This window comes from Andrographis paniculata, unplaced genomic scaffold (genome assembly GCF_009805555.1).
Source record: "Andrographis paniculata isolate CXL003 unplaced genomic scaffold, ASM980555v1 Contig45END, whole genome shotgun sequence".
In the NCBI taxonomy this organism is placed as follows: domain Eukaryota; kingdom Viridiplantae; phylum Streptophyta; class Magnoliopsida; order Lamiales; family Acanthaceae; genus Andrographis; species Andrographis paniculata.
Window position 1 is genome coordinate 2,435,100 of NW_026137579.1, and position 21,583 is coordinate 2,456,682.

Sequence of the window (21,583 nt, forward strand, 5' to 3'; positions counted from 1 at the left end):
TGTTATTATATTTTAAAAATTATATTAATAATCATATTCGGTTCGATTTTGATTCGGTTACGGTTCGGATATTTGAAATATTTGCAAATATTTTGATTTAATTAGAATTTTAATTAATTTTTTAATATATTATTTTTAAATTTTGGTTCGATTTGGTTCGAATTATTTGCAAATATTACAAATATTTTCGATTAATAAAAAATTATGTTAACCGAAATTTTTGATTCAGATAGGATTCGTAATTTCGAATATTTGTTTGATTCGATTTAATTATCAAATACCTACGTACTTATAAATATCCGTGTCCATCCCTAAATAAACCCTAAATAAACATACCCTCATTTTACGCTATACTCAATTTTTTAAAAATTTTAATCTCTAACCATGGCCCATACACTACGAGTTCCAGCGTGTATTTATTATAATATTTTTAATAATATAGGAGTATAATTTTGCCTATTACGACCAGGTGCACGCAGCGTAGGTGCTCCGATCCTATGTTTGACCCTTGTACATGTCACGTGATTTCCATTATTAATGCTGGCCGTATGAGGTGGCACTTCTCCAAAATAATACTCCTATATAAGTTTTTTTTTTCCCCTTATTTTTATTTATTTTTAAGAAAATCATATATTTTAATTTTATTTAAAATTTTTAAATTTTAATTAAATTAATTAATTAATTATTTTATTTTAATATATAATTATTTTATTAATACATTATTAATTAATCAGTAGCTGAGATAAAATAGTATTATTAATAATAGCAATAATAAAGAAAATAAAAATGGGTTAGTTGTGTTTGTCTGAAAATTTGATTTTTAGTTGAGATTCAAATAATAAAAATTTTAAATTAAAATAATTGTATAATATGATATAAATGTATGTTGATGCGATGTTTTTAATATAAAATTTATTTTTAGTATAATTTACTATAAAATAAAGAAATATTTAATTTGATATTTTTAAATTTATTTTTAATGAATAAGAGAAATAAAAAAAAAATTTAATAAAAAAACACACCATAAACTAAGCATGAATTAAAAAAAATAAATTTAGTTACACAATTTCATAATCAATTAAGAAAACATACACATACACGTGATCAAATAATCAAATAAAATTTATTAGCTTAAATAGAAATAATATAATTTTTTTAAAAATAAAATAAGGGTTTGTTTTGTGAAATAATATGAAAAAATATTTTTTATTTGAAATATGAAAAATTATGTAAAAAATATACAAAATTATATAGAAAATATAAAATAATGAATGGTACTAATATATATATATTTATAAAAATATGTAGAAAGTTTTTCACAAAAAAGAATACACCTTTATTTTTATCCATATTTCTACTATTTATTACCATCATAAATCGTATTTAAATTAAATTATTTGTTATCTTAATAAATTTATTGATAGATAAGAGTATAATAGTATTCTGTCTTATAATATCGCCATAAATAATAATAATAAAAAAATAATATAATTTTTATCAAAATTACAATGTACTATTATTTACATTCAGTCTTTATTTAAATAGAAGTCAATATTACGATATTATTATAAGTAATTTGTAGAATATTGTAAATGTAAATTTGGTAGGTTAATTATATTGAAAACGTGTAAAAATATAGTATTAAATAAATAATATGATATAATAACTTACTTTCGATATTACACTTTAGAAAATTATTTTAATTCTATATTAATTAAAGAAACAGGCCGTACTTTCCATTATCTTTTATCATTACTTAAATTATATAACCGTAATTAAAAAAGAAAAGTTAATTCCCTTTTGAGTACGACTGTCAGAATGTTATCGTATCTGTAGGCTTAACATTCGATTAGATTAGCCGTTTCTACGACGGGAAGTTTCGGTGTAATTTCGTTCGCCAATTCGTTTGGGTTTGTCGGGGTGTTCTTGTGGATACTGGATATATTATGTACAATTATATTATTCATTTCTTTGTTTTCACAAGATTTGTTTTAGTCTTACGTTGCAAGGATAAGTGGAATAGGTGAAACAAGGAGAAAGAATTTACTCTACTGATTGGTTTTTGCGGGTTCTGTGGCTTAATTTGTCTTAATTTGCGTGATTTGGTCGAGTTAGGAGTTCTGTCATTTCTCCTGCGACTAGATAGAAGCGTACGATGATCGAAGAACAGAAGTCGCCGCGGTACAAGGACATCGAGGCAGGGCCGGGTGGCCCGAACTCTGAATCGGAAGACGACGAAGAGCCGGGACCGTTTGATATTGTCAGAACCAAAAGTGCTCCGGCCGACAGGCTGCGTCGGTGGAGGGTACGTTAAGTACATTGTCGATAATCTTGCAGGGATTTGTTAAAGGGGAATGAGATTGATTTGTTTTATAAACGTTGAATCTTTGATTATATGATAGATGTTGGTTGAGGAAAATAACAAATGAAATCTGTGTAAACTGATCACTTCTCTTGGGAATTGAGGCTTTAATTATGGTGCTTGGCTTATTTGTATGCCTCATACACTGTATTAATTAATTCTGAACTAACAGTGGTTATGATCAAGAAATTGGCATTGATGACTGTATAGTTAGACATTTGGTGTAATAATATCTTGAATTTACTAGTTGGAAGAATATAACATAAAATCTTAGAATCATGTTTCACTTGTTTCCACTGGGTGCTGATGGCCGCGAATCTTAGTCATTTCTTTTCTTGAAGTTGTTATAAAGTGGCAGCAACTTGTGATGTGAAAGGAGGTCGGAATCGACTGTGGTTGGACAATGTTGGGATATTTATATCAAGAGTCGGATACTTTCTCACTCTTTTTTCAGAAGGTTCTGTTAGGAAGTTATATTTGGATGTCTACATATGGTTATATTTCAGTCAATATACACGTTATTTTTACCTTTTTAGTTGTTTGCTCAGTTCGCTATGTGGGTTCGGGTGGTCCACGTGCTATAACTTGTTTTGTTATTTAAGGCAAGAAAGTAATTTAATTTGATTATAGCCACGTGTCTCTTTGTCTCGTGGATTTCGTGTATTGTTACGGTTGAGAAATTGCAGACACCATTGACTGCAGTCTGAGCTGAAGAATATGAACCTGAATGGTCTTTAACTGGATATGCTGATCACCGTGATTTGTTTCAGCGAGCGGCACTCGTACTCAATGCTTCTCGGCGCTTCCGATATACGTTGGATTTGAAGAGAGCAGAAGAGCGGAAGCGGTTGATTTCTAAAATTAGAACGCATGCTCAAGTCATTCGGGTACATAAACTTATAATTCTTTGTTCGATTGTTTATGATGTGTAATTAATTTTCGATAAATAATTCCTCGAGCAGGCTGCTGTACTTTTCCAAGCTGCTGGACAGGCTTCAATTGGTAATGTTATTCTCTGCGCCGTAGCCATACCCCCTCCCTCTCTCTCTCTCTTCCTCTGATAATGATTATCATCATCATGGTTAAACTTTGCACATTTCAGTTCCAGGATCTGCTAAGGAACCATCAACCCCAACTCGAATTGGTGACTTTGGTATCAGCTCAGAGGAGCTTATTCAAATTTCCAGGGAACATGATCTCTCTCTTCTGCAGCGTTTTGGAGGGGCAAGTGCACTGAAATTACCTTAGTTGTTATATTGTCATCTTACTCTTTTTTCGCATGGTGTATTGTTCTAATATTTTCTTATAAATCTTTAAATCAGGTTAAAGGAGTGTTAGAGGAGTTAAAGTCCAATGTTGAGAAAGGTATTCCTGGAGACGACACTGACCTTATGGACAGGAAGGAAGCTTTTGGATCCAACACATATCCTCGAAAGAAAGGGCGTAGTTTCTGGGTGAAAATCAGCTACATTCTGTTACTTATGTTGTCGCTTCCAGTCTCAATACATTGGTTCATATGTTTAACTGCAATGTTTTTATATTTTATTTACAGAGATTTGTTTGGGAAGCTTGTCGAGATACCACCTTAGTAATCTTGATGGTTGCTGCAGCGGCTTCCTTAGCACTTGGCATAAAGACAGAGGTAAGGCTTCAAAGTAATATGTTATTTGCATAGTGCATACTCTACATTCAGAGAACAGTAATGCACTTCAGTGATTTGCAGTTCAGAACTAGAAAAAAATAAACGATTCGCTGATGAAGGACAGTTTACGATTTTGTGTTGTTGATAAGATCACACCGTGGTATGTTCTTGAGTATCATCTAAGGAACACTAGTCAGATTCTATTTCTGAAGAATCACAATTAATGCTTTTTAAATTTAACGATTATGGTATAGATGTATAGTAGCGAAATTAGTGTTCCTATGTTCATGTATGTTTAAAATTGAACTATTACTTTGGAACTCTAAGGTCTAGAAGTTGCTTAGATGTAAAAATGATTTTAATTTAAACTTCTAGGTGTTGTAATTCTAATGTTCTAACATTGTATAACCTGATATGAGGTAGTCTTGTGTTTAAATCTCCATTGTTAAATGCATTAACATTGCATTTTCTTCTTCTCTAATTTTCTTTCCTGGTTTCCTTAAGAATGGTTCTTTCATTATAGGGTATAAAAGAAGGTTGGTATGATGGAGGAAGCATTGCCTTAGCAGTTCTTATAGTCATTATTTTTACTGGTATGTCCAAATCAGCACATAGTCTAATATGACATTTTGCAGTTTTTGTATGACTGCAGCTGTGTTTATTCATGTTCCTTTAGACAGCCTTGTTTTCTTAGTTATATACTTGTATGCTTTTTATGAGGTTTCATTAGGATTTTATGAAGGATATTTAAGGTCATACACTGTAACATGCTGGTGCATGGTTGAAGCTACAATGATTGGCATGACTAAAATTTTCAATAGCACATGATTTAGTCTAATATGATATATGATTCTCATTATTAAAAGTTTAAAAAGGATAAAAATAACCTCCTACAAATGACTATATAAGTAATCAAAACAAGTTTGTTGGTAATAGTAGTTTGAAGGGCAATGTGTGATTATTTCCATGTTTAGCTTGTTTGATAACTTTCTGATTCAATTATTTTGTAGCTATTAGCGATTACAAGCAATCCCTACAGTTTCAAAACTTGAATGAGGAGAAGCAGAACATACAAGTGGAGGTAGGTGTAATTGGCGAATAATATTGCTGCACACTTGTAACATTTCCACTCATTTTCTAATATTTACTGGCTATTTATTTATTTATATTTTTCAGGTTTACAGAAGTGGCCGTAGAATTAAGGTCTCGATATTTGATATAGTTGTTGGAGATGTTGTGCCCCTCAAAATTGGTGACCAGGTGGTTGATAGCTCTATCTCTCTCTCCTCATCCCTTTGTCTTGCGATGACAGGCTCACAGTGACGGGGTGGATATCTTTGTCCTTTTGATTGATTCAACCTTTCCTTCGATTTGTGTAGGTTCCTGCTGATGGACTTGTGATATCTGGCCATTCTCTTGCTATGGATGAATCGAGTATGACTGGGGAGAGCAAAATTGTGAGCTCTAGAGACCATTCATTGTATTTCTGTTTGTCACCATGTGTTTAAAGTGACTGAAATAAGTTGTGGTCTTATTAGGTTCACAAAGACTCAACAAGAGCACCATTCCTTATGTCAGGATGCAAGGTTGCTGATGGATATGGTAGCATGCTGGTAACAATTCATTTATACTGTACTACCTACACTGAATTTGCATTTGTTCAACCATGATGACATCGATTTCTATGACCATATGTGATGTATTTGGTGATAACAACTTTGTTGAATCAGTCTAATGGCATGCACATTGTAAATTTTGAAATGGCTATATGTTCTTTCTAGCTACTGCATTATTTTGTAGTGCGATCATTTGGAATGCTGAAGGAATAGGTTTAAAGTAGTTTTCCACTAGATATATTTCTAATTACATGGACAGTTTGAGAAGCTAACACACTGCTATATGCTCCATTTTTAGCTTAGATTTGCTCCCACTTTTATGCACTTCAATGTGGTCTCATGTTTGGTTGGGTATATCTTGTTTACCAGGTAACAAGTGTTGGCATAAACACTGAGTGGGGACTACTTATGGCAAGCATATCGGAGGATAATGGCGAAGAAACACCATTGCAGGTTTCTTCTATTTAAATCTTTTGGTGCCTGTAAGGATGTGTAGTGGTTGGTTTCTGACGTTCATATTTATACTTGATGCTGAGTTCAGGTACGGTTGAATGGGGTTGCTACATTCATTGGCATGGTTGGTCTGGGTGTAGCAATATCAGTTTTGATAATCCTTGTTGTCAGGTAGCTCTGTCTTTGGATTGGTAAATATATTTTTCTGTTCGGAAATCTTTAAAATAACTATTTTTTGTTCTATGCTAGGTTTTTCACTGGGCATTCAAAAGATTCTTATGGCAGAGTCCAATTCATAGCTGGCAAAACTAAAGTTGGTGATGCAATAAATGGCTTCATAAAGATATTCACCGTCGCGGTATGCAGAATTTTGCAAATTCTCTTATCTAGTCTATGCTATCTGTATGTTGTTGATTGAACTGGATAAACTCCAGGTTACAATTGTGGTTGTGGCAGTACCAGAAGGTCTTCCTTTGGCTGTTACTCTGACGTAAGCACATCCTATTATACTTTTTTAACGAGTTTGCTATGCATGTTTGTTGGAAAACGTTTATGTAAGACTTACACATTCTTTTTGCTGCTGGAATTTTACATCTTTACTAAAAAAGTATATATGTGGTCATCTAGGAATGGCTCTTATCTCATTAATGGACAGGTCTGACATCTTGATGTTGTGGCAATATCCTTTTATCTTTTTCCCCTTAATGATGGGTGGTGCCCAACATGACAGTTCATTTCACTTGCATTCGATGTTTCAAACAACTTGTTTTCTGATGCTACATTCAAAAGTCTCCTGATCCATCGTTTATGCATGCAGTATTGCTCATGTTACCTTCTTTTCTAATATTCCATTTGCCTTTTAGGCTTGCATATTCAATGAGGAAAATGATGGCTGATAAGGCATTGGTATGTAGATTGAAATAAAGGCACAGTTTTCTATGTATGGTATTTCGGCAGTTTCTGGTTTAAATGACAAAGTCAATCTGCAGGTCAGGAGGCTATCTGCCTGTGAAACAATGGGTTCTTCAACTACCATTTGCAGTGACAAAACTGGTACCCTAACTCTGAATGAGGTGCTTACTGGCTCCTAGCTTTGATTCAACCATCTAGTGAATTCAATTTTGGAATGAGCTCTTTGTTGATTTATTAGATGATACATCTTTATATTTGATGTCTAAAACGTATATTTTTTCATGGTCCTCTGTAGATGACTGTTGTTGAGGCATATGCTTTTGGAAAGAAAATTGATCCACCTGACAATAAGTTGTGGGTGCCGCCTAAGCTCGTTTCTTTACTTGTGGAAGGCATTGCACAAAACACAACAGGAAGCATATTTGTGCCAGAGGTATGACAATAGATGTTCTGAGCAGTTGCTTTACATTTGCGTTGTCACTAAGAGTTGGGGCAGGACACTTGTACTGTTTGCAATTCTGTTATTTTACTCATCCAATTTATGTACTAACCACTACTCCTTTTGTGGCTGATCTTTTATAAGACTGGTGGAGCTCCGGAAATTTCTGGTTCACCAACTGAAAAAGCCATTCTCCAGTGGGGAGTCAATGTAATGCCATTATACTCTGTTTATAAGCAAACAAAATCATATTTTTTGGAGCTTGATTTCATTTGGGTGCGTATTCTGCAGCTTGGAATGGACTTTGGATCTGCCCGATCAGATTCAGTAATAATTCATGCTTTCCCATTTAACTCACAGAAGAAGCGAGGCGGGGTTGCTCTTAAAATGGTATTCGGAAAGTGTTTTATCTAAGTTCTGTGTGTAGTTTTTGTCTTAAAGATGCCACCTTTTCTGGCAACAGAAACATCTGTTCTGTATGTCTCTGTAATACTAACAATGCTCTTGCAGTCAAATTCAGAAGTTCGTGTGCACTGGAAAGGTGCTGCAGAAATAGTTCTTGCTTCTTGTTCAAGTTACATAGATGCTCATGATAATGTTGTCTCCATGGGGAAAGATCAGGTTGGAATACAATAGTTCTTGTAATCTCAGCTGTTTACTGATATGATCCTTCTTGTTATGAGTAAAAAAACAAAAGGTGAAAAGAAAGGCTACATAATTCTAACTTTATGACTTGCCATTGATAACACACATCTTTGTATTTCAATGGGGATATTGTCTGATATTTTTTACCGTATTTCTGCTGTTGATTGTAAGCTTACTGTTGTGTGCAGTTGTCAGTTTTTGAAAAAGCAATTGAAGATATGGCTGCAGGAAGTTTGCGCTGTGTTGCTATTGCCTGCAGGACATGTGAGGTAGAGGAAATTCCAACTAGTGAAGGGGAACTAGAGAATTGGCAGCTACCTGAGGAATATCTCACTTTACTTGCGATTGTTGGTATTAAGGTGCTCATACTTTACATGTTCTACATGTTTTAAACATAATGTAACTCAATTTTGAACTTGTTCTAGTGACTGTTTTACACGTGATCTATGTAGGATCCTTGTAGGCCAGGAGTAGTAGATTCAGTTCGATTGTGCATGGATGCTGGTATCAAGGTACATAAATGCATTATTTGGTATTTTGGTTTATGTTTCTATGTCTTGACATTTGCCTCGTTTATTTCACTCTCATTTAACTAGTTACCAACATATGGTTTTCTAGATATTAAAACTTATTGGAGGTAAGGTGTTCAGTGCTCTGTGCGTCTTTTAGGCATTGTAGTTCTGGTTCCAATGTTTATCTATTTCGTAGAAATTTCCAAAGCTGAAATAGTTAAAAAGTTTCTGAGCATGCTAGTTCATTTCCTGTACCAGAATACTTTTCTTGGTTCCTGAAATATGAAATTATGTTGCATTCCATCTGATTCTTGTTTTTTTGACTCTGTATCCCATTTAATTCTTAAATCATGTTAATATTGGTTTACCATTGATAGGTGCGCATGGTGACTGGAGACAATCTTCAAACGGCTAAAGCAATAGCTTTAGAGTGTGGGATCTTAGGCTCAAATGCAGAAGCTGCTGAGCCTAATCTTATTGAAGGCAAGACTTTCCGTAACATGACCGAAACACACAGAGTAGAAGTGGCCGATAGGATCTCGGTAAGTGATGACAATCTATAAATTCTTTGCAATGTGTATATCTCTGTGAGTTATTAAAAATATTGCTACTTTGCTGAAAGGTGATGGGAAGATCATCCCCCAGTGATAAGCTCTTGCTTGTGCAAGCTTTGAGGAAGAAGGGACATGTTGTTGCTGTCACTGGAGATGGCACCAATGATGCGCCTGCATTGCATGAGGTTCTTTTTCTCAGATTCTTGTTAATATTAGAACTTTTAATATGTACTCTGAACTTTATTGTTTTGTTTAGTTGCCTATAAAAATTTTGGTTCTTAACTAACTGATGAATCTCTTATAGCAATGCTTATTTGTTCCTAGTAAAAATTTGTTAATGGGCATTTGGAAAAGATAAACTTTATTTTTATCATCAGAGTCTGAAAATGAATTTGCATTATATATTGTTTTCTGCTTATCTCATATGATTGGCTCGCACTCTGTTATGCTATAGGCTGATATTGGGCTTGCAATGGGGATTCAAGGCACAGAGGTTGCTAAAGAAAGTTCGGATATTATCATATTAGATGATAATTTTTCATCGGTTGTAAAGGTTAGCTTTTCTGTGATTCCTTAAGGATATTTGTACCAATCTTAAGGAAAAGTATACTCCCAAAACATTTTATTCAGAAAGTCATAATTCTTTGTGGAACCTTTCTTTTGTGTTTGGCCCAGAATAAATAAATGTCAAAATAAGCCACGATTAAAAGCTGGTCATCAAAATTATGCCTTTGGAATTATCTCAATTGCAGGTTGTGCGATGGGGTAGATCTGTATATGCCAATATCCAGAAGTTTATACAATTTCAGCTTACAGTTAATGTTGCTGCATTGATTATCAATGTTGTGGCAGCACTTTCTTCTGGTGATGTTCCGCTTATGGCTGTTCAGGTTCATCATCTCTCATCCTTCTGTCAGCTTTGGCGTGCATTTGCTCTTTCTTGCTTTGATTGGCTCGTTATGCCACCTGCTGTTTTGTGTGTGCGCGTGTGTGTGTTTCCTCTTTAGTTTCTCAGATTCTATAATGCCTTCTCTCCAGCTTCTTTGGGTGAATCTTATTATGGACACACTAGGAGCTCTTGCACTGGCCACAGAACGCCCTACAGATCACCTCATGCGTAGACCTCCTGTTGGTAGAAGGTTGGATTTAATATCATTAAAAGTTTCGTGTATTTAGGAATACACAGATTTATCTTAGCCAGTTGTGTTTGAGATACTTGTATGCATAAATCAAGGTATTAGTGCTCTGCTACTTCATTTCAAATCTATTCGACTGCCAAACATGCAATGAATTTTAATCTACTTATTGTTCTTTACATCACCCTAGTAATTATCATCGTACTTCTCACTATATACTGATCAACACTTGTTGTTGTTTTAGGGAACCTCTAATAACAAATGTTATGTGGAGGAATTTGTTGATACAGGTATTGTGTACTCTCTTTGTGGTGATAAAAATTGAAACAATGTTGTCAAACTTTCTAAGACCATAACATTTCCTTGTTTGAATGATTTTAGGCTCTCTATCAAGTGACGGTCCTCCTAGTTCTCAATTTCCAGGGGAAGAACATCCTGAATTTAAGACATGAAACTAGTGATCATGCTTTCAAAGTGAAGAATACACTGATATTTAATGCGTTTGTTTTCTGTCAGGTCAGTAAAAGTTCAATGTTCTGCAACTTATTATTCTTTACCATAAAAGGAGGCATTCTGAGAAGCTGGATTTTGTCTGTTATTACATTATCAGAAACAGTGGTTCTTGTATTTGCTGTGTTTATTCTTCACCTAACGTCGAAATTTGACTGTATTCTACTTAAGTCTCATTTGAGATCTGTGAATTCATCGATTGGCATGTGAGATAGCCTAATAGTTTTTGATGGTTAGATATTGTAGCATTGAGAAATTAAAAATGTTTCTTACTAATGATCATGCTTTCAATGTGTATTGTAGATATTCAACGAATTTAATGCTCGGAAGCCAGATGAACTAAATGTGTGGAAAGGAGTGACCAAAAACCATCTTTTCATGGGAATAGTTAGCCTTGAAGTCATACTTCAGGTGTGTGGATACAAATATATACGTATATGTATGTTTCGTTGTAACGGTAGTAACTTTTGTACCTTAATCATCCTTCATACTCTCTTGTGCTAGGTTATCATTATCTTCTTCCTCGGCAAGTTCTTTTCAACCGTTCGACTTAGTTGGCAGTTGTGGCTTGTTTCCATTGCTATTGGTGTAGTCAGGTTCATTTTCTGTTGCCCTAAGTTCAATTTCTCTAGCTCTGTAATGAGATACTTGTATTTGATATTGAACATTATCTTTGATGATATATTACCAGTTGGCCTCTCGCTGCTGTTGGAAAACTCATTCCAGTCCCCGAAAGACCTTTCAGCAAATATTTGACAAGGAAATTTCGTCGCCGTAAGAAGGATGAGAGTAGTAAGCCACAGTGCATTTGACATTTAAGATTAATAAAGTGAGAAATGCTGATCTCGGAGTAACTAAATAAATTCTATCCTATCGTTCTTTCTGTTGCAGGTCAAGACAATAATGCTTCAGATGCTCCTACAGATTAGACGAGCTTTTGTGTACATAAACATGAGAGGAGTTTTGAGGTTTGAACGTTGCCTAAATTGCTTTTCATTTATTTATTATGGATAAACTATCGACAGCACTTCATGCCTCTATTGCTGAACAGTGTTAACATTTTGTGGTTGAGTGCTGGTTTTTCTTTTTCTTGATTCTTTGCAATCTAACTAATTGGTAACACTTTCATTGTCGTCATGAACGAGTGCTTTGTAGAAGAGAGATAGGGTCTACTGTTAGAGCATTAAAACCGTCTTATTTCTAGTACAACCTTATACCTTAAACTTTACCAAGACCTAAAGCCACTTAAATTACAGTTGGATTGTAGTTTTCAGCAGAAGCAGGATTGAGCATGGCGATCCTTCTTGGCTATGTAGGGTGAGATGTAGTCAGCAGCCGAGGTGGAAGATTTATTGGCAGGTAGGAAAACCTGCATCTTACCAAGGGCAATTCTTTCTTCCACAACACCCTCGGAAAACCTGCTCGGGTAAGCCGGAACAAATACATCACCTTGTACGCACATGTAGTAGTTGATGAATTTCTCATATTCGCCACTTTTTAAGCCCCCGAACTTAACCTTCTCATCAGCCGGAATTATAGCTTCCTGTTACCAAAATGTCGAAGTCACTTTGAGTGCCATTGTTTTCTGTATACATCATTGTAGGTTAGGGCAAATATTACCTTAGTAAATGTGCTGGGGAAGAAATTTCTCAATGGATTCAGACTAGTGTTCCATTCTGTCTGAGTTATATATACAGTTGCGTCGTTGCGAAAACCTATCCTGTTCAGGAACTCCCCGATTTCCTGTGCATTGTAACACTGTTTCGCCGCGGAATCTGTTCCCTGGCAGTTGTTTTTATCAGACATTTCCGTCCTCAGGTCTACCGAGATGAATCTGCCGCCTGTTTTTGTGCTCAGGCCTCGTAGTGTCCCGATCATCGAATCAACCAGGTTCTGAAGCTCTGGTTGTAGTTTTAGGGCTTTGGTTATTGCCAGGCACTGGTATGGATTTGGTTGCTGCTTTTCTTTCTCCTTGGAGCTGAAGAGAGTGATGATTTTAAGGTTTCCCTTAGTCTTGAAAATTGGCCTAATGATTGAATCGATGTAGTTATTGGTAACTTTATCCGGGATTCTGACTACGGTAAGCTTCTCATTTGATAGTTCAGCTGGTGGATTCTTGTTGACTGCTACTACCCCGTCCAGGCTTGTTACGAATTTGTCCACGTCGTAGATTTCGCTGAAATTCCTGCAAGGTTTACGTTGTGTAAGATCGATGTTACGAAATATGGTTTGTTTATTTGAGTCGAGAAATGATTGATTGATTGATTGATTGATTGCCTTTTCTGTGCCGAGTCGGATCCTCTGATGTCGGGAAGTGCTAGCGTCGCTCTCAGATGCCTCGCTACTGCAACGGCATTTGCAACCTGCAATGCAATTGAGGAAGATGATTCAAAATATCTACGGCGAATAATCGAAAATATTTGGGAATTTGTACTAACTTGGGAGGCATGAAATTCAGGGTTGGGAGTGAGGGTGAAGAAGATGTAGCCTCTGGTTTCCTGCTGTTTTGCTTTGTGTAAAAAAATGAAATGGATACTTGAATCATTAATCAGAGATTCAAACAGTAGATGTTACTATATATATATATATATATATTGATTGATTTGATGATTACTTAGTATTGAGGGTATGTTCCAGCAGGGGTGGGTGGTGGAGGAGGGGTTATGGTGATGTTGGTTCTTGGAGTTCCAATTCCAGTTCCAATTCCAGGGCCCTGAATTGGTTTCTGAGAGTTTAAGCATGCCTGTTTTGGAGACCTTGAGGACACTGTACTGGACTACAATTGGTGATCTCTTCAGTGGCCCCTTTCGATCATGTAAGAAAGAATAAATAAATAAATAATGGGTTTGATTAAATGATTGATCATGTGTGGTTAATTTAATTACCAGAGCTGGATCAATGTGGTCTCTTTTGATCATGTGGCCAAGCATAATGAACATTGAGAATGTAAGAACAGCAGACATCATATGCCTCAAATCCACTATTCCTCCCATGATCGACCTGCACCTACCTACCACATAACAATAATAATAATAATAATTTAATTATTATTATGTTATTGCAGGCAGGCCTTGTTCCTCACTGATAGGAAGATCTTTTTTTTTTTGTTGTTGTGTTCAACATCCATTTATATATATAATGGTAGAGGAGATAGGAGGGAAATTAATGAATTAAGGAATGTAGTAGTAAACCGACAGAAATTAAGTAGGCGAAGAGACAGCTAATAGTACTATTAATTAACTAATGATGCATGAAAATCCAAATTCGGAAAATCAATTAATTATGTCAACTTTAATTTCGTTTCTTGATCCGGCGGTGGAGATTGATTAATCTATCATCTTTGATTGTTAGAAATTTTGAGAAAAAATAAAGAAATTGTCTTTTTGATCATCAATAAAGGTTTATTTATTTATAAGCAATACAAAACAAAACAGATTTGATAATCTAAAGTAATATAATAATAATATATAGATATACAGATTAGACCAAATTTAAATATAAATATAAAATTAAATATCTAAAATATTTGATTTCGATCCTGATCTGGTCTATCTTTAAAGAGTATATATATTGGAAAAGGAAGCGGAACAGCATTGCAGCAATTAGCTTTTAGTAAGATTTAGCGATAATAGTTTGTGTACGGTCGTCATCTTCTTGTCCTCACTCTTATCTACATCTGGCATCCTTCTGTACTTGCCATTTCTGGAAACCTGCCAGTCTCACTCACACATTCCTCACTTACCACAGATACATGCATATATCCTATATCTATATGACTATATCTATATATATTATATAATAATATATAGGATGAGAGCTAAACAATTTTTAGTATTACCTATATATATATATATATGTGTTTTAAGAGCTGGTTTTCGATGTCCGTAATTACGTCTACTATTTTTAGTAAGCAAAGAAATTAAGTATATATATATATATATAACGGTGGTTAGTATGCCGACTGAAAAAATCAATATGTACTGACGTTACATAAAAAAACAGCACAATTTATAGATACAAACAATATATGTTGTGTTAAATAATAAATATATAATTGTAGTGTGTGAATGTATGAACATAGTACAAACTAAGAACATATGATATGCGGACAAATTACATATTATAAATAGAGTCAGTACAATTTTATAAATACAAACAACATATTTTGTCTTAAATAATAATATATAATTGTGTTGTATGAATACACTACATGTATTGAATTTAAATATAGATCGTATTATTCTTAACTATAAAATATATTAATCATTTTATGATAATATAATACAAATAAAATATATAAACATCCACCATATGTCATAGTCAAATATAAAATAATAGGATACTGTATTTTAGGTAATGTAGGTTAATAAGTTATTAATAATAAGTTAAGATAATATTTTATTATTTTTATATGTGTAATGTTATTGGTATTTTTTTAAATATTTTTAGAATTATATCTCAATAAAATTTTGTAGACAATAAAATTTTATATAATACAGATGAATAAAAAAAATATATTTATTTATTTATCATTATCATAAATTAATTTTATAAAAAATCAGGAATTTTTAAGGTAGATAAAAATATTTGTTAATTGAGGAAAGAGATAGAAATAAAGAGGTTTTGAGTGCGTCCTACGCGGAAGTTTAATTAAATTGATTTATATTTGTTAAATATATTTAAGATTGATAAATTTATCAAAAATGGAAAGAGATCATTTTGGGATATACCAAAAATAAAATAAGATCATCTGTGGTGGGATACAATATATTGTTAAATTCAACATAAGTAGTACTCCCTCAGTCCCATTGGAAATTTATCATTTTTCATTTTCGTCCGTCCCATTGGAAAGTTACCATTTTTCATTTTCGTCCCTCCCAAAACAAGGTTACCATTTACTAATTTAGTAATTGTATTGCCTACTTCACATAATAAATACTCTTTCAACTTACAATATATTACACAAATGTTATTATTTTTATATTACACCATACTAACAGGGGTATTTTTGTCCTTTTTACTACAATCTAATATAATACTAATGTTAAAAAATCTACATGCAAAAAGCTAACGCCACCCTTCCATAGGACAGACGGAGTATATGATTTTCTTTAATCATGGTGGTTATTTTTTCAATTAAGTAACTAACCAGGCCATGTATATATATATATATATATATATATATGTGTGTGTAATAATGTGTTATCAGCTTGAAATTTTATCTAATTATGAAGGTGAGCTATTCATTAGAATTATTGACATTTGTATTATTCCACCGATTATTAAATTACTTTGTACTATTTAGTCAGTCTCATTTAATTTTTATTTGAATAGTGTATCACTAATTTGCTCTTGACTTATATAGAATTTAATTAATTAAATATACAAATTGAAATTCATATCTAGGTATTATCATTTAAAATTAATGCTGATAACAACATTTTTTTTTTTTTTTTTTATGTATTCGTTGTATTTCAAATTAATAAATAAATATATATATATATATATATATAAATTGGCACGCATGCTTAATAGTGTGTTGGAGACTTGGGGTGTGTTTTAGACCCGGTTAATTATTAATAATATAAAATGGAATATAATTTTGACTTTGATTTAGATAGTTTATATATAAGAATTAAGAATATACCAAAATAATACCCATTCGTACACATATATGTGTATATATATATATATATATAAATTTAAAAAACATACAACACGGTTTCAATCCCACACAGACATGTTACAAGGATGTATCAACAAAATTCTAAAATTATTTTACTATTGCTTATTTAATAATTTCAAAGCTATTATATATATATATATATATAGATTATGTGAAATCAACCCTAGCTAAATTTATGGGCTATTATTATATTTATTAATTATTGAATGTGTAATGAGTTGAATTTTTGAATGTGTATCAAGTTGATCTTAACAATAATATGTATCCATAGATTGGAGGCTTTTTGACTTGCAACATTCATGAAAGGACACCTTAATTAATTAATTTCATTGGATGTACCAAAATTAACAAATATATATATATTATCAATTTTTTTAGTGTCAGCCAAGTCCCAACACTAACATAATTTTTGTCACTATCAAAAATTACAAAAAACTGTTCAATTTACAGGTTGGATATGATTGTGATTCAAGATTATTCAATTACGTGCATATATATATATATGAATTATAATTAAGTTTTGCCAATTTGGCTTTGGATCATCATATCATCTGCTTAGATAAATAAATAATGACAGTGGATGTTCATTTTTATTTCCTATGGCTGATTTCATTATTGGTATGATTCAATGATTCTAATTTAATAAAATAATTAATTATTCTGGGCATTTTACTAGTTGAATGAATATTGGTTATTAATTAAGTGGTCATATAAATAAGTCAAACAATTACTGATTTATATATATATATATATATATTTTTACTATAGTATCTGTCCTTCCCAACAAAAATCTAGTAAAAATCGAAAGTTGGCTTGTACGATCGATATATCTATATAAAAATATGAGTATAGTATACATATCTTGATGTTTCTAAATTATAAAATATTAGATTTATTTTGCTATCAGCATTGAATAAAAAGTAGGAAAATTGAAGTATTTGTCCTTATCCTTTTGTGATCTGTCCCTTTAATTACTATATGTTTATTTGAATTAATATGTCACAAACACACATAAAATGTTCTTTGGCTGTTAGAATCAAATATTTATTAATACCCAGAGATTAAAATTTTCAATTTTATTTTTTGTGTGACCTAATTTTGTTGACTAATTAACCTTAGCAATTCCAAATCATATGTATCAAATCTTATCTCCATCTACAAGAATCTACTTCACAAGCAATCATTAACAACCTCAAAATTCTTACAAAATTTCCTCCTCACCTTATCTCTAATTCTTCATCAGTTCACACACAAAATCACATTTTAATTACCATTTATATTTATATATATATATAATATTGTATATATTGTCTGCTCTGCAAGTCTGCATATACACAGAAAAACAATAAATATATAATAGCCATTGATTGTCTTGAATTGTGTTTCCAGCTGTGTGTTCCGTTCCAGTGCAAATTAAATTAAATTATTTAATGTGATTCTTCAGTATTCAATTCCCAGTACACCATTTTCAGTAAATTTAAATTTCAGACTATATTATGGAGTGTATAAATTTCCAGATTCAGAGTGCAGATAATAAATTTTATCGTGACCCGACAGAATCAAGTGGTGAAAACTGGTAAAGGTGAGATTTTTTTAATTTTATTTTCAGGTGGTATAATTAATTAATTATTATTATTATTATTATTATATGGGCGTGGAAGACAAAATGATGGGAGGAGGAGGAAAGGAAGGTAACTGTGATGGGTGGGTAGGGAAAGTTACTGGAGGGAGACAAGGGTTGACTTTTGCATGAATTTTTTATTACTAAACTGTGGCATTGCTACGTACGTACCCTACGGAAATTGTACTTTGTCATTCGTCACCAACTCCCAGCCGTACACATGCATACACATATACATACACATATCTGCATTCTCTACAGTTGCTATTTCGTCCGGTTCTTTCTTTTTCTTTCTTCTCTCTCTCTCTCTCTCTATATTAATTTGCAGACGAATTGAAGAGTTGAATTGAAGATCATATGATCGATATGTACGTATACGATGAGCAGCAATTGATCTCCAGCAGGGCGATGATGATGGAGGTCGGGAAGACGAATATGGAATTGATCAGGAGGAAGACGACGACGACCACCAATATGAATATTAGCAGCAGCAGCAGCCGCCATGGAAGAATTAGAAGAAGAAGATCAATGGAGGTGGAGAAGGATGTCAACGACGACGACTTCCAGATGTCTGAAGTAGTCGACCTTAGTGGGTTGTCCATGGATGCTCTCCCTAATCCTCTTCTCAATCTCACCTCCATCTGTAAATTAGACCTCTCCAATAACAATCTCCAGGTATTTAATTTAATTTAATTATCTACCTTCTGTCTTCTTCCTCCGATGATCATTGACTGACGGACGTTAACGTTGACGGCATCTCACAGAGCATTCCGGAGTCACTGACGGCGAGGCTCCTGAACTTGACGGCGTTAGATGCAAGATCCAACCAGCTAAAATCCCTCCCTAATTCCATAGGATGCTTGTCCAAGCTCAAGTTCCTCAATGTATCAGCCAATCTTCTTACACATCTCCCCACAACCATCGAAAATTGCAGGTACAATTAATTCGTTATATCATCAACGAACTTATCACCATTTACACACAGAAAGTCAACTTTTCTCAATAGACATATTATTTTGTTTAATGTATCATCATCGTCCTCATCGATTAGATCTCTGGAAGAGGTGAATGCAAACTTCAACGAGCTAAGCCAATTACCAGACACCATGGGATTCGAGCTCCACAACCTTAAAAAGCTGTCGGTGAACTCCAACAAGCTGGCCTTCCTTCCCCGATCGACCTCCCACCTGACCAACCTACGAGTCCTCGACGCCCGCCTCAACTGCCTCCGGTCCCTCCCCGACGACCTGGAAAACCTAGTCAACCTTAAAATCCTGAACGTGAGCCAGAACTTCCACCACCTCGACACGCTCCCCTACTCCCTGGGCCTCCTCATGTCCCTCGTCGACCTCGACGTCAGCTACAACAGAATCGCCGCCCTGCCGGACTCCCTCGGCTGTCTCACCAACCTCCAGAAGCTCAGCGTCGAGGGGAACCCCCTCGTCTCCCCCCCGCCGGAGGTCATCGAGCAGGGCCTGCCGGCGGTGAAGGACTACCTCTGCAGCAACATTAATGGGACCCACCGGAAAAGCTCTCCCCGGAAAAAATCGTGGTTCGGAATCGGGAAATTGACCAAATGTGGGACCTTTAATGGCTCCACCCTGTCCAGGGATCGTGACTACTTCGCCGACGGCCATGGCCGGTCGCCGTCGCCGTCGCCGGGGAGATATATCGGGATGTTTTCGCCTAAACGGCTCTTCTCGCCCAAGTCCTACTTGTCGAAATAAACTGACATACGATCCTATGTATGTATGTATGTAGATGTTAATTTGCGAGGTCGAATTCAATTGAAGGATTGGATTGGATTGGATTGGTAGTTTTTGCAGGATGGTTTTAATTTATGAATTATGTATGTTTTAGGTTAGTTAGATGTAAATGTTGAATGTTAGTTGGTCTGTCTGTAAAATTATATTGTTTCTTCAGTTCTTGTATTGACTGCTGCTTGAGCTTGTCGTGTTTCTTTCTGTCCTGATTAATATATTCCGTACTATAACACTACGTTACATTACCACACAGTCCTTATGCTATTAATTCATCGTGTTCAAAAAATTATTAATTTACACATTTACATTACAATTCAAATTATTAATTTTACTTTTTTTAAATAAATAAATAAATTACCACTAACTAAACAACCCCATAAAATTTACAAGAACATAATGAGGAGGACACTGTTGAGGATTTTATACCCAAGTATCCATCCTTCAATATGCATTTGAATTTTTTAACACTATTTATCAATTTAATTAATTTTTTAAAAAAGTGTATCATACTAAATATTTGAATTTTTATTTTTAAAATTTTAAAACATTTTATATAAATGAAACTAAAATTAAAATAATAATAATAATAATAGGAAGGAGTACAATATTTTGTTTTATTGTTTTTAAATTTTTATTATTCTGTATCGGTCTAGATATATGTAGCCTAATTCTCAATTATGTGTCGCATAAAATTTTTTATGCAAGTTTTAATCCTAAATCCGAACTACTGTTTGTTCACTGTTGCAAAGCAATAAATATAATAAATAAAAACCCCCAAATTCCATCTTCCCAAACCCATCTCCGCAGCGCAATCCCTCCGGGAAAGATGTCCGCCGCCGATTCGTCGTCGGGATCCTTCGATCCGATCTTCCATGTCATCCGGATCCTCCCATTCTCCTTCCTCCGCGCGCCGCGCCTGCGTCTGAAGCTCCCCTCTTTCACCCTGCCCTCCGCCATGACTGTGTACTCTCTCATCCTCCTAACCTACTTTATGGTAGTCTCCGGCATCGTCTACGACGTCATCGTCGAGCCTCCGGGCATTGGATCCACACAGGACCGTCTTACGGGGGCGGTTCGGCCGGTTGTCTTCCTCCCGGGTCGGGTCAACGGCCAGTACATAATTGAGGGTCTCTCCTCGGGATTTATGTTCCTGCTCGGCGGAATCGGGATCGTGCTCATGGATTTGGCGCTGGACAAGAATCGGGCAAAGAGTGTTAAGGTCTCTTATGCCACATCCGGAGTTGCCTTCATGGTGATCTCTTATGTTATGAGTATGCTGTTTATCCGTATTAAGATCCCTGCTTACCTTCGTTGAGTTACTCTGTTTACCGAAAAGTTTTTGCCTTTACAATTGTAGAAGATTGAAATGTAGCAAACTCAAGGACATATTCTGTTTGATGTGATTCTTGTTGCTGAGATTTTAATTCTACGGAAGACTTACAAAATTTGGTTGGTTTTGAATTAGTTGTTTGATTCTTTTACGTGTGTTTATGTGGATGCAAATTTGGGTTCTTTAACATTAGTTGTGTGAAAAGCTTTAGCACAGTGGATCTTGAAGCTTCATTGTGTGTTGTATGACTTAACTACTTCAGTACGTACGCTTGGCGAAGGAATGGAATTTCAAGTAGTATGCAGTATTTCTGATGTATAATATTGGCTGCTGCTTCTGGTTGACAATGAATGCCGACGGCATAAGTATTAGCATTGCGATTCAGTTTTTGTAGTTGTGATG

At 34.3% G+C, this 21,583-nt stretch overlaps 4 protein-coding genes and 1 long non-coding RNA gene across 5 annotated transcripts; 3 read left to right on the top strand and 2 right to left on the bottom strand.

Annotated features, from left to right (window-relative positions):
* Positions 1–1,820: 1,820 nt before the first annotated feature.
* LOC127251622 (calcium-transporting ATPase 10, plasma membrane-type-like) lies at positions 1,821–11,873 on the top strand. Its single transcript, XM_051275392.1, has 34 exons — positions 1,821–2,305; positions 3,133–3,249; positions 3,325–3,364; positions 3,465–3,586; positions 3,685–3,816; positions 3,915–4,004; positions 4,528–4,597; positions 5,015–5,085; positions 5,181–5,264; positions 5,384–5,461; positions 5,543–5,617; positions 5,990–6,073; positions 6,162–6,244; positions 6,323–6,431; positions 6,508–6,563; positions 6,937–6,979; positions 7,063–7,146; positions 7,281–7,418; positions 7,569–7,634; positions 7,716–7,814; positions 7,935–8,045; positions 8,258–8,428; positions 8,522–8,581; positions 8,959–9,123; positions 9,204–9,320; positions 9,590–9,688; positions 9,888–10,025; positions 10,174–10,274; positions 10,516–10,561; positions 10,653–10,787; positions 11,085–11,192; positions 11,286–11,377; positions 11,473–11,573; positions 11,673–11,873. Exons 1-34 carry the CDS (start codon positions 2,156–2,158, stop codon positions 11,708–11,710), a joined length of 3,273 nt encoding a protein of 1,090 aa, XP_051131349.1. The 5' UTR covers positions 1,821–2,155; the 3' UTR covers positions 11,711–11,873.
* LOC127251623 (uncharacterized) lies at positions 10,138–11,587 on the bottom strand. Its single transcript, XR_007838941.1, has 3 exons — positions 11,470–11,587; positions 11,255–11,394; positions 10,138–10,261 (listed from the first exon to the last, which is right to left on the bottom strand). It is a non-coding gene; the product is annotated as an uncharacterized LOC127251623 (long non-coding RNA).
* A 728-nt stretch (positions 11,874–12,601) lies between the features above and the next one.
* LOC127251551 (protein MANNAN SYNTHESIS-RELATED 1-like) lies at positions 12,602–13,896 on the bottom strand. The gene is made up of 6 exons (XM_051275282.1): positions 13,667–13,896; positions 13,396–13,585; positions 13,220–13,290; positions 13,059–13,144; positions 12,669–12,966; positions 12,602–12,622 (listed from the first exon to the last, which is right to left on the bottom strand). The coding sequence occupies exons 1-6, from the start codon at positions 13,772–13,774 to the stop codon at positions 12,602–12,604; spliced, it is 774 nt and encodes a 257-aa protein (XP_051131239.1). The 5' UTR covers positions 13,775–13,896.
* A 4,356-nt stretch (positions 13,897–18,252) lies between these two features.
* Positions 18,253–20,034, top strand: LOC127251856 (plant intracellular Ras-group-related LRR protein 6-like). Its single transcript, XM_051275764.1, has 3 exons — positions 18,253–18,763; positions 18,853–19,022; positions 19,140–20,034. Exons 1-3 carry the CDS (start codon positions 18,446–18,448, stop codon positions 19,813–19,815), a joined length of 1,164 nt encoding a protein of 387 aa, XP_051131721.1. The 5' UTR covers positions 18,253–18,445; the 3' UTR covers positions 19,816–20,034.
* A 546-nt stretch (positions 20,035–20,580) lies between these two features.
* Positions 20,581–21,312, top strand: LOC127251880 (uncharacterized). The gene has a single exon (XM_051275801.1). The coding sequence runs from the start codon at positions 20,678–20,680 to the stop codon at positions 21,164–21,166; it is 489 nt and encodes a 162-aa protein (XP_051131758.1). The 5' UTR covers positions 20,581–20,677; the 3' UTR covers positions 21,167–21,312.
* The last annotated feature ends 271 nt before the right edge of the window (positions 21,313–21,583 follow it).

Excerpts from the sequence above, each read along its gene's own strand:
- LOC127251622 (XM_051275392.1), top strand. The coding sequence starts at position 2,156 with ATGATCGAAGAACAGAAGTCGCCGCGGTACAAGGACATCGAGGCAGGG. Across the intron at positions 3,817-3,914 it reads AGAAAGGGCGTAGTTTCTGG|AGATTTGTTTGGGAAGCTTG; the intron begins GTGAAAATCAGC and ends TTTTATTTACAG. Across the intron at positions 6,074-6,161 it reads GCGAAGAAACACCATTGCAG|GTACGGTTGAATGGGGTTGC; the intron begins GTTTCTTCTATT and ends TGCTGAGTTCAG.
- LOC127251551 (XM_051275282.1), bottom strand. The coding sequence starts at position 13,774 with ATGGGAGGAATAGTGGATTTGAGGCATATGATGTCTGCTGTTCTTACA. Across the intron at positions 13,586-13,666 it reads ACCACATTGATCCAGCTCTG|GGGCCACTGAAGAGATCACC; the intron begins GTAATTAAATTA and ends CATGATCGAAAG. Across the intron at positions 13,291-13,395 it reads GAACATACCCTCAATACTAA|CAAAACAGCAGGAAACCAGA; the intron begins GTAATCATCAAA and ends TTTTACACAAAG.
- LOC127251856 (XM_051275764.1), top strand. The coding sequence starts at position 18,446 with ATGATCGATATGTACGTATACGATGAGCAGCAATTGATCTCCAGCAGG. Across the intron at positions 18,764-18,852 it reads TCTCCAATAACAATCTCCAG|AGCATTCCGGAGTCACTGAC; the intron begins GTATTTAATTTA and ends GGCATCTCACAG. Across the intron at positions 19,023-19,139 it reads ACAACCATCGAAAATTGCAG|ATCTCTGGAAGAGGTGAATG; the intron begins GTACAATTAATT and ends CTCATCGATTAG.
- LOC127251880 (XM_051275801.1), top strand. The coding sequence starts at position 20,678 with ATGTCCGCCGCCGATTCGTCGTCGGGATCCTTCGATCCGATCTTCCAT.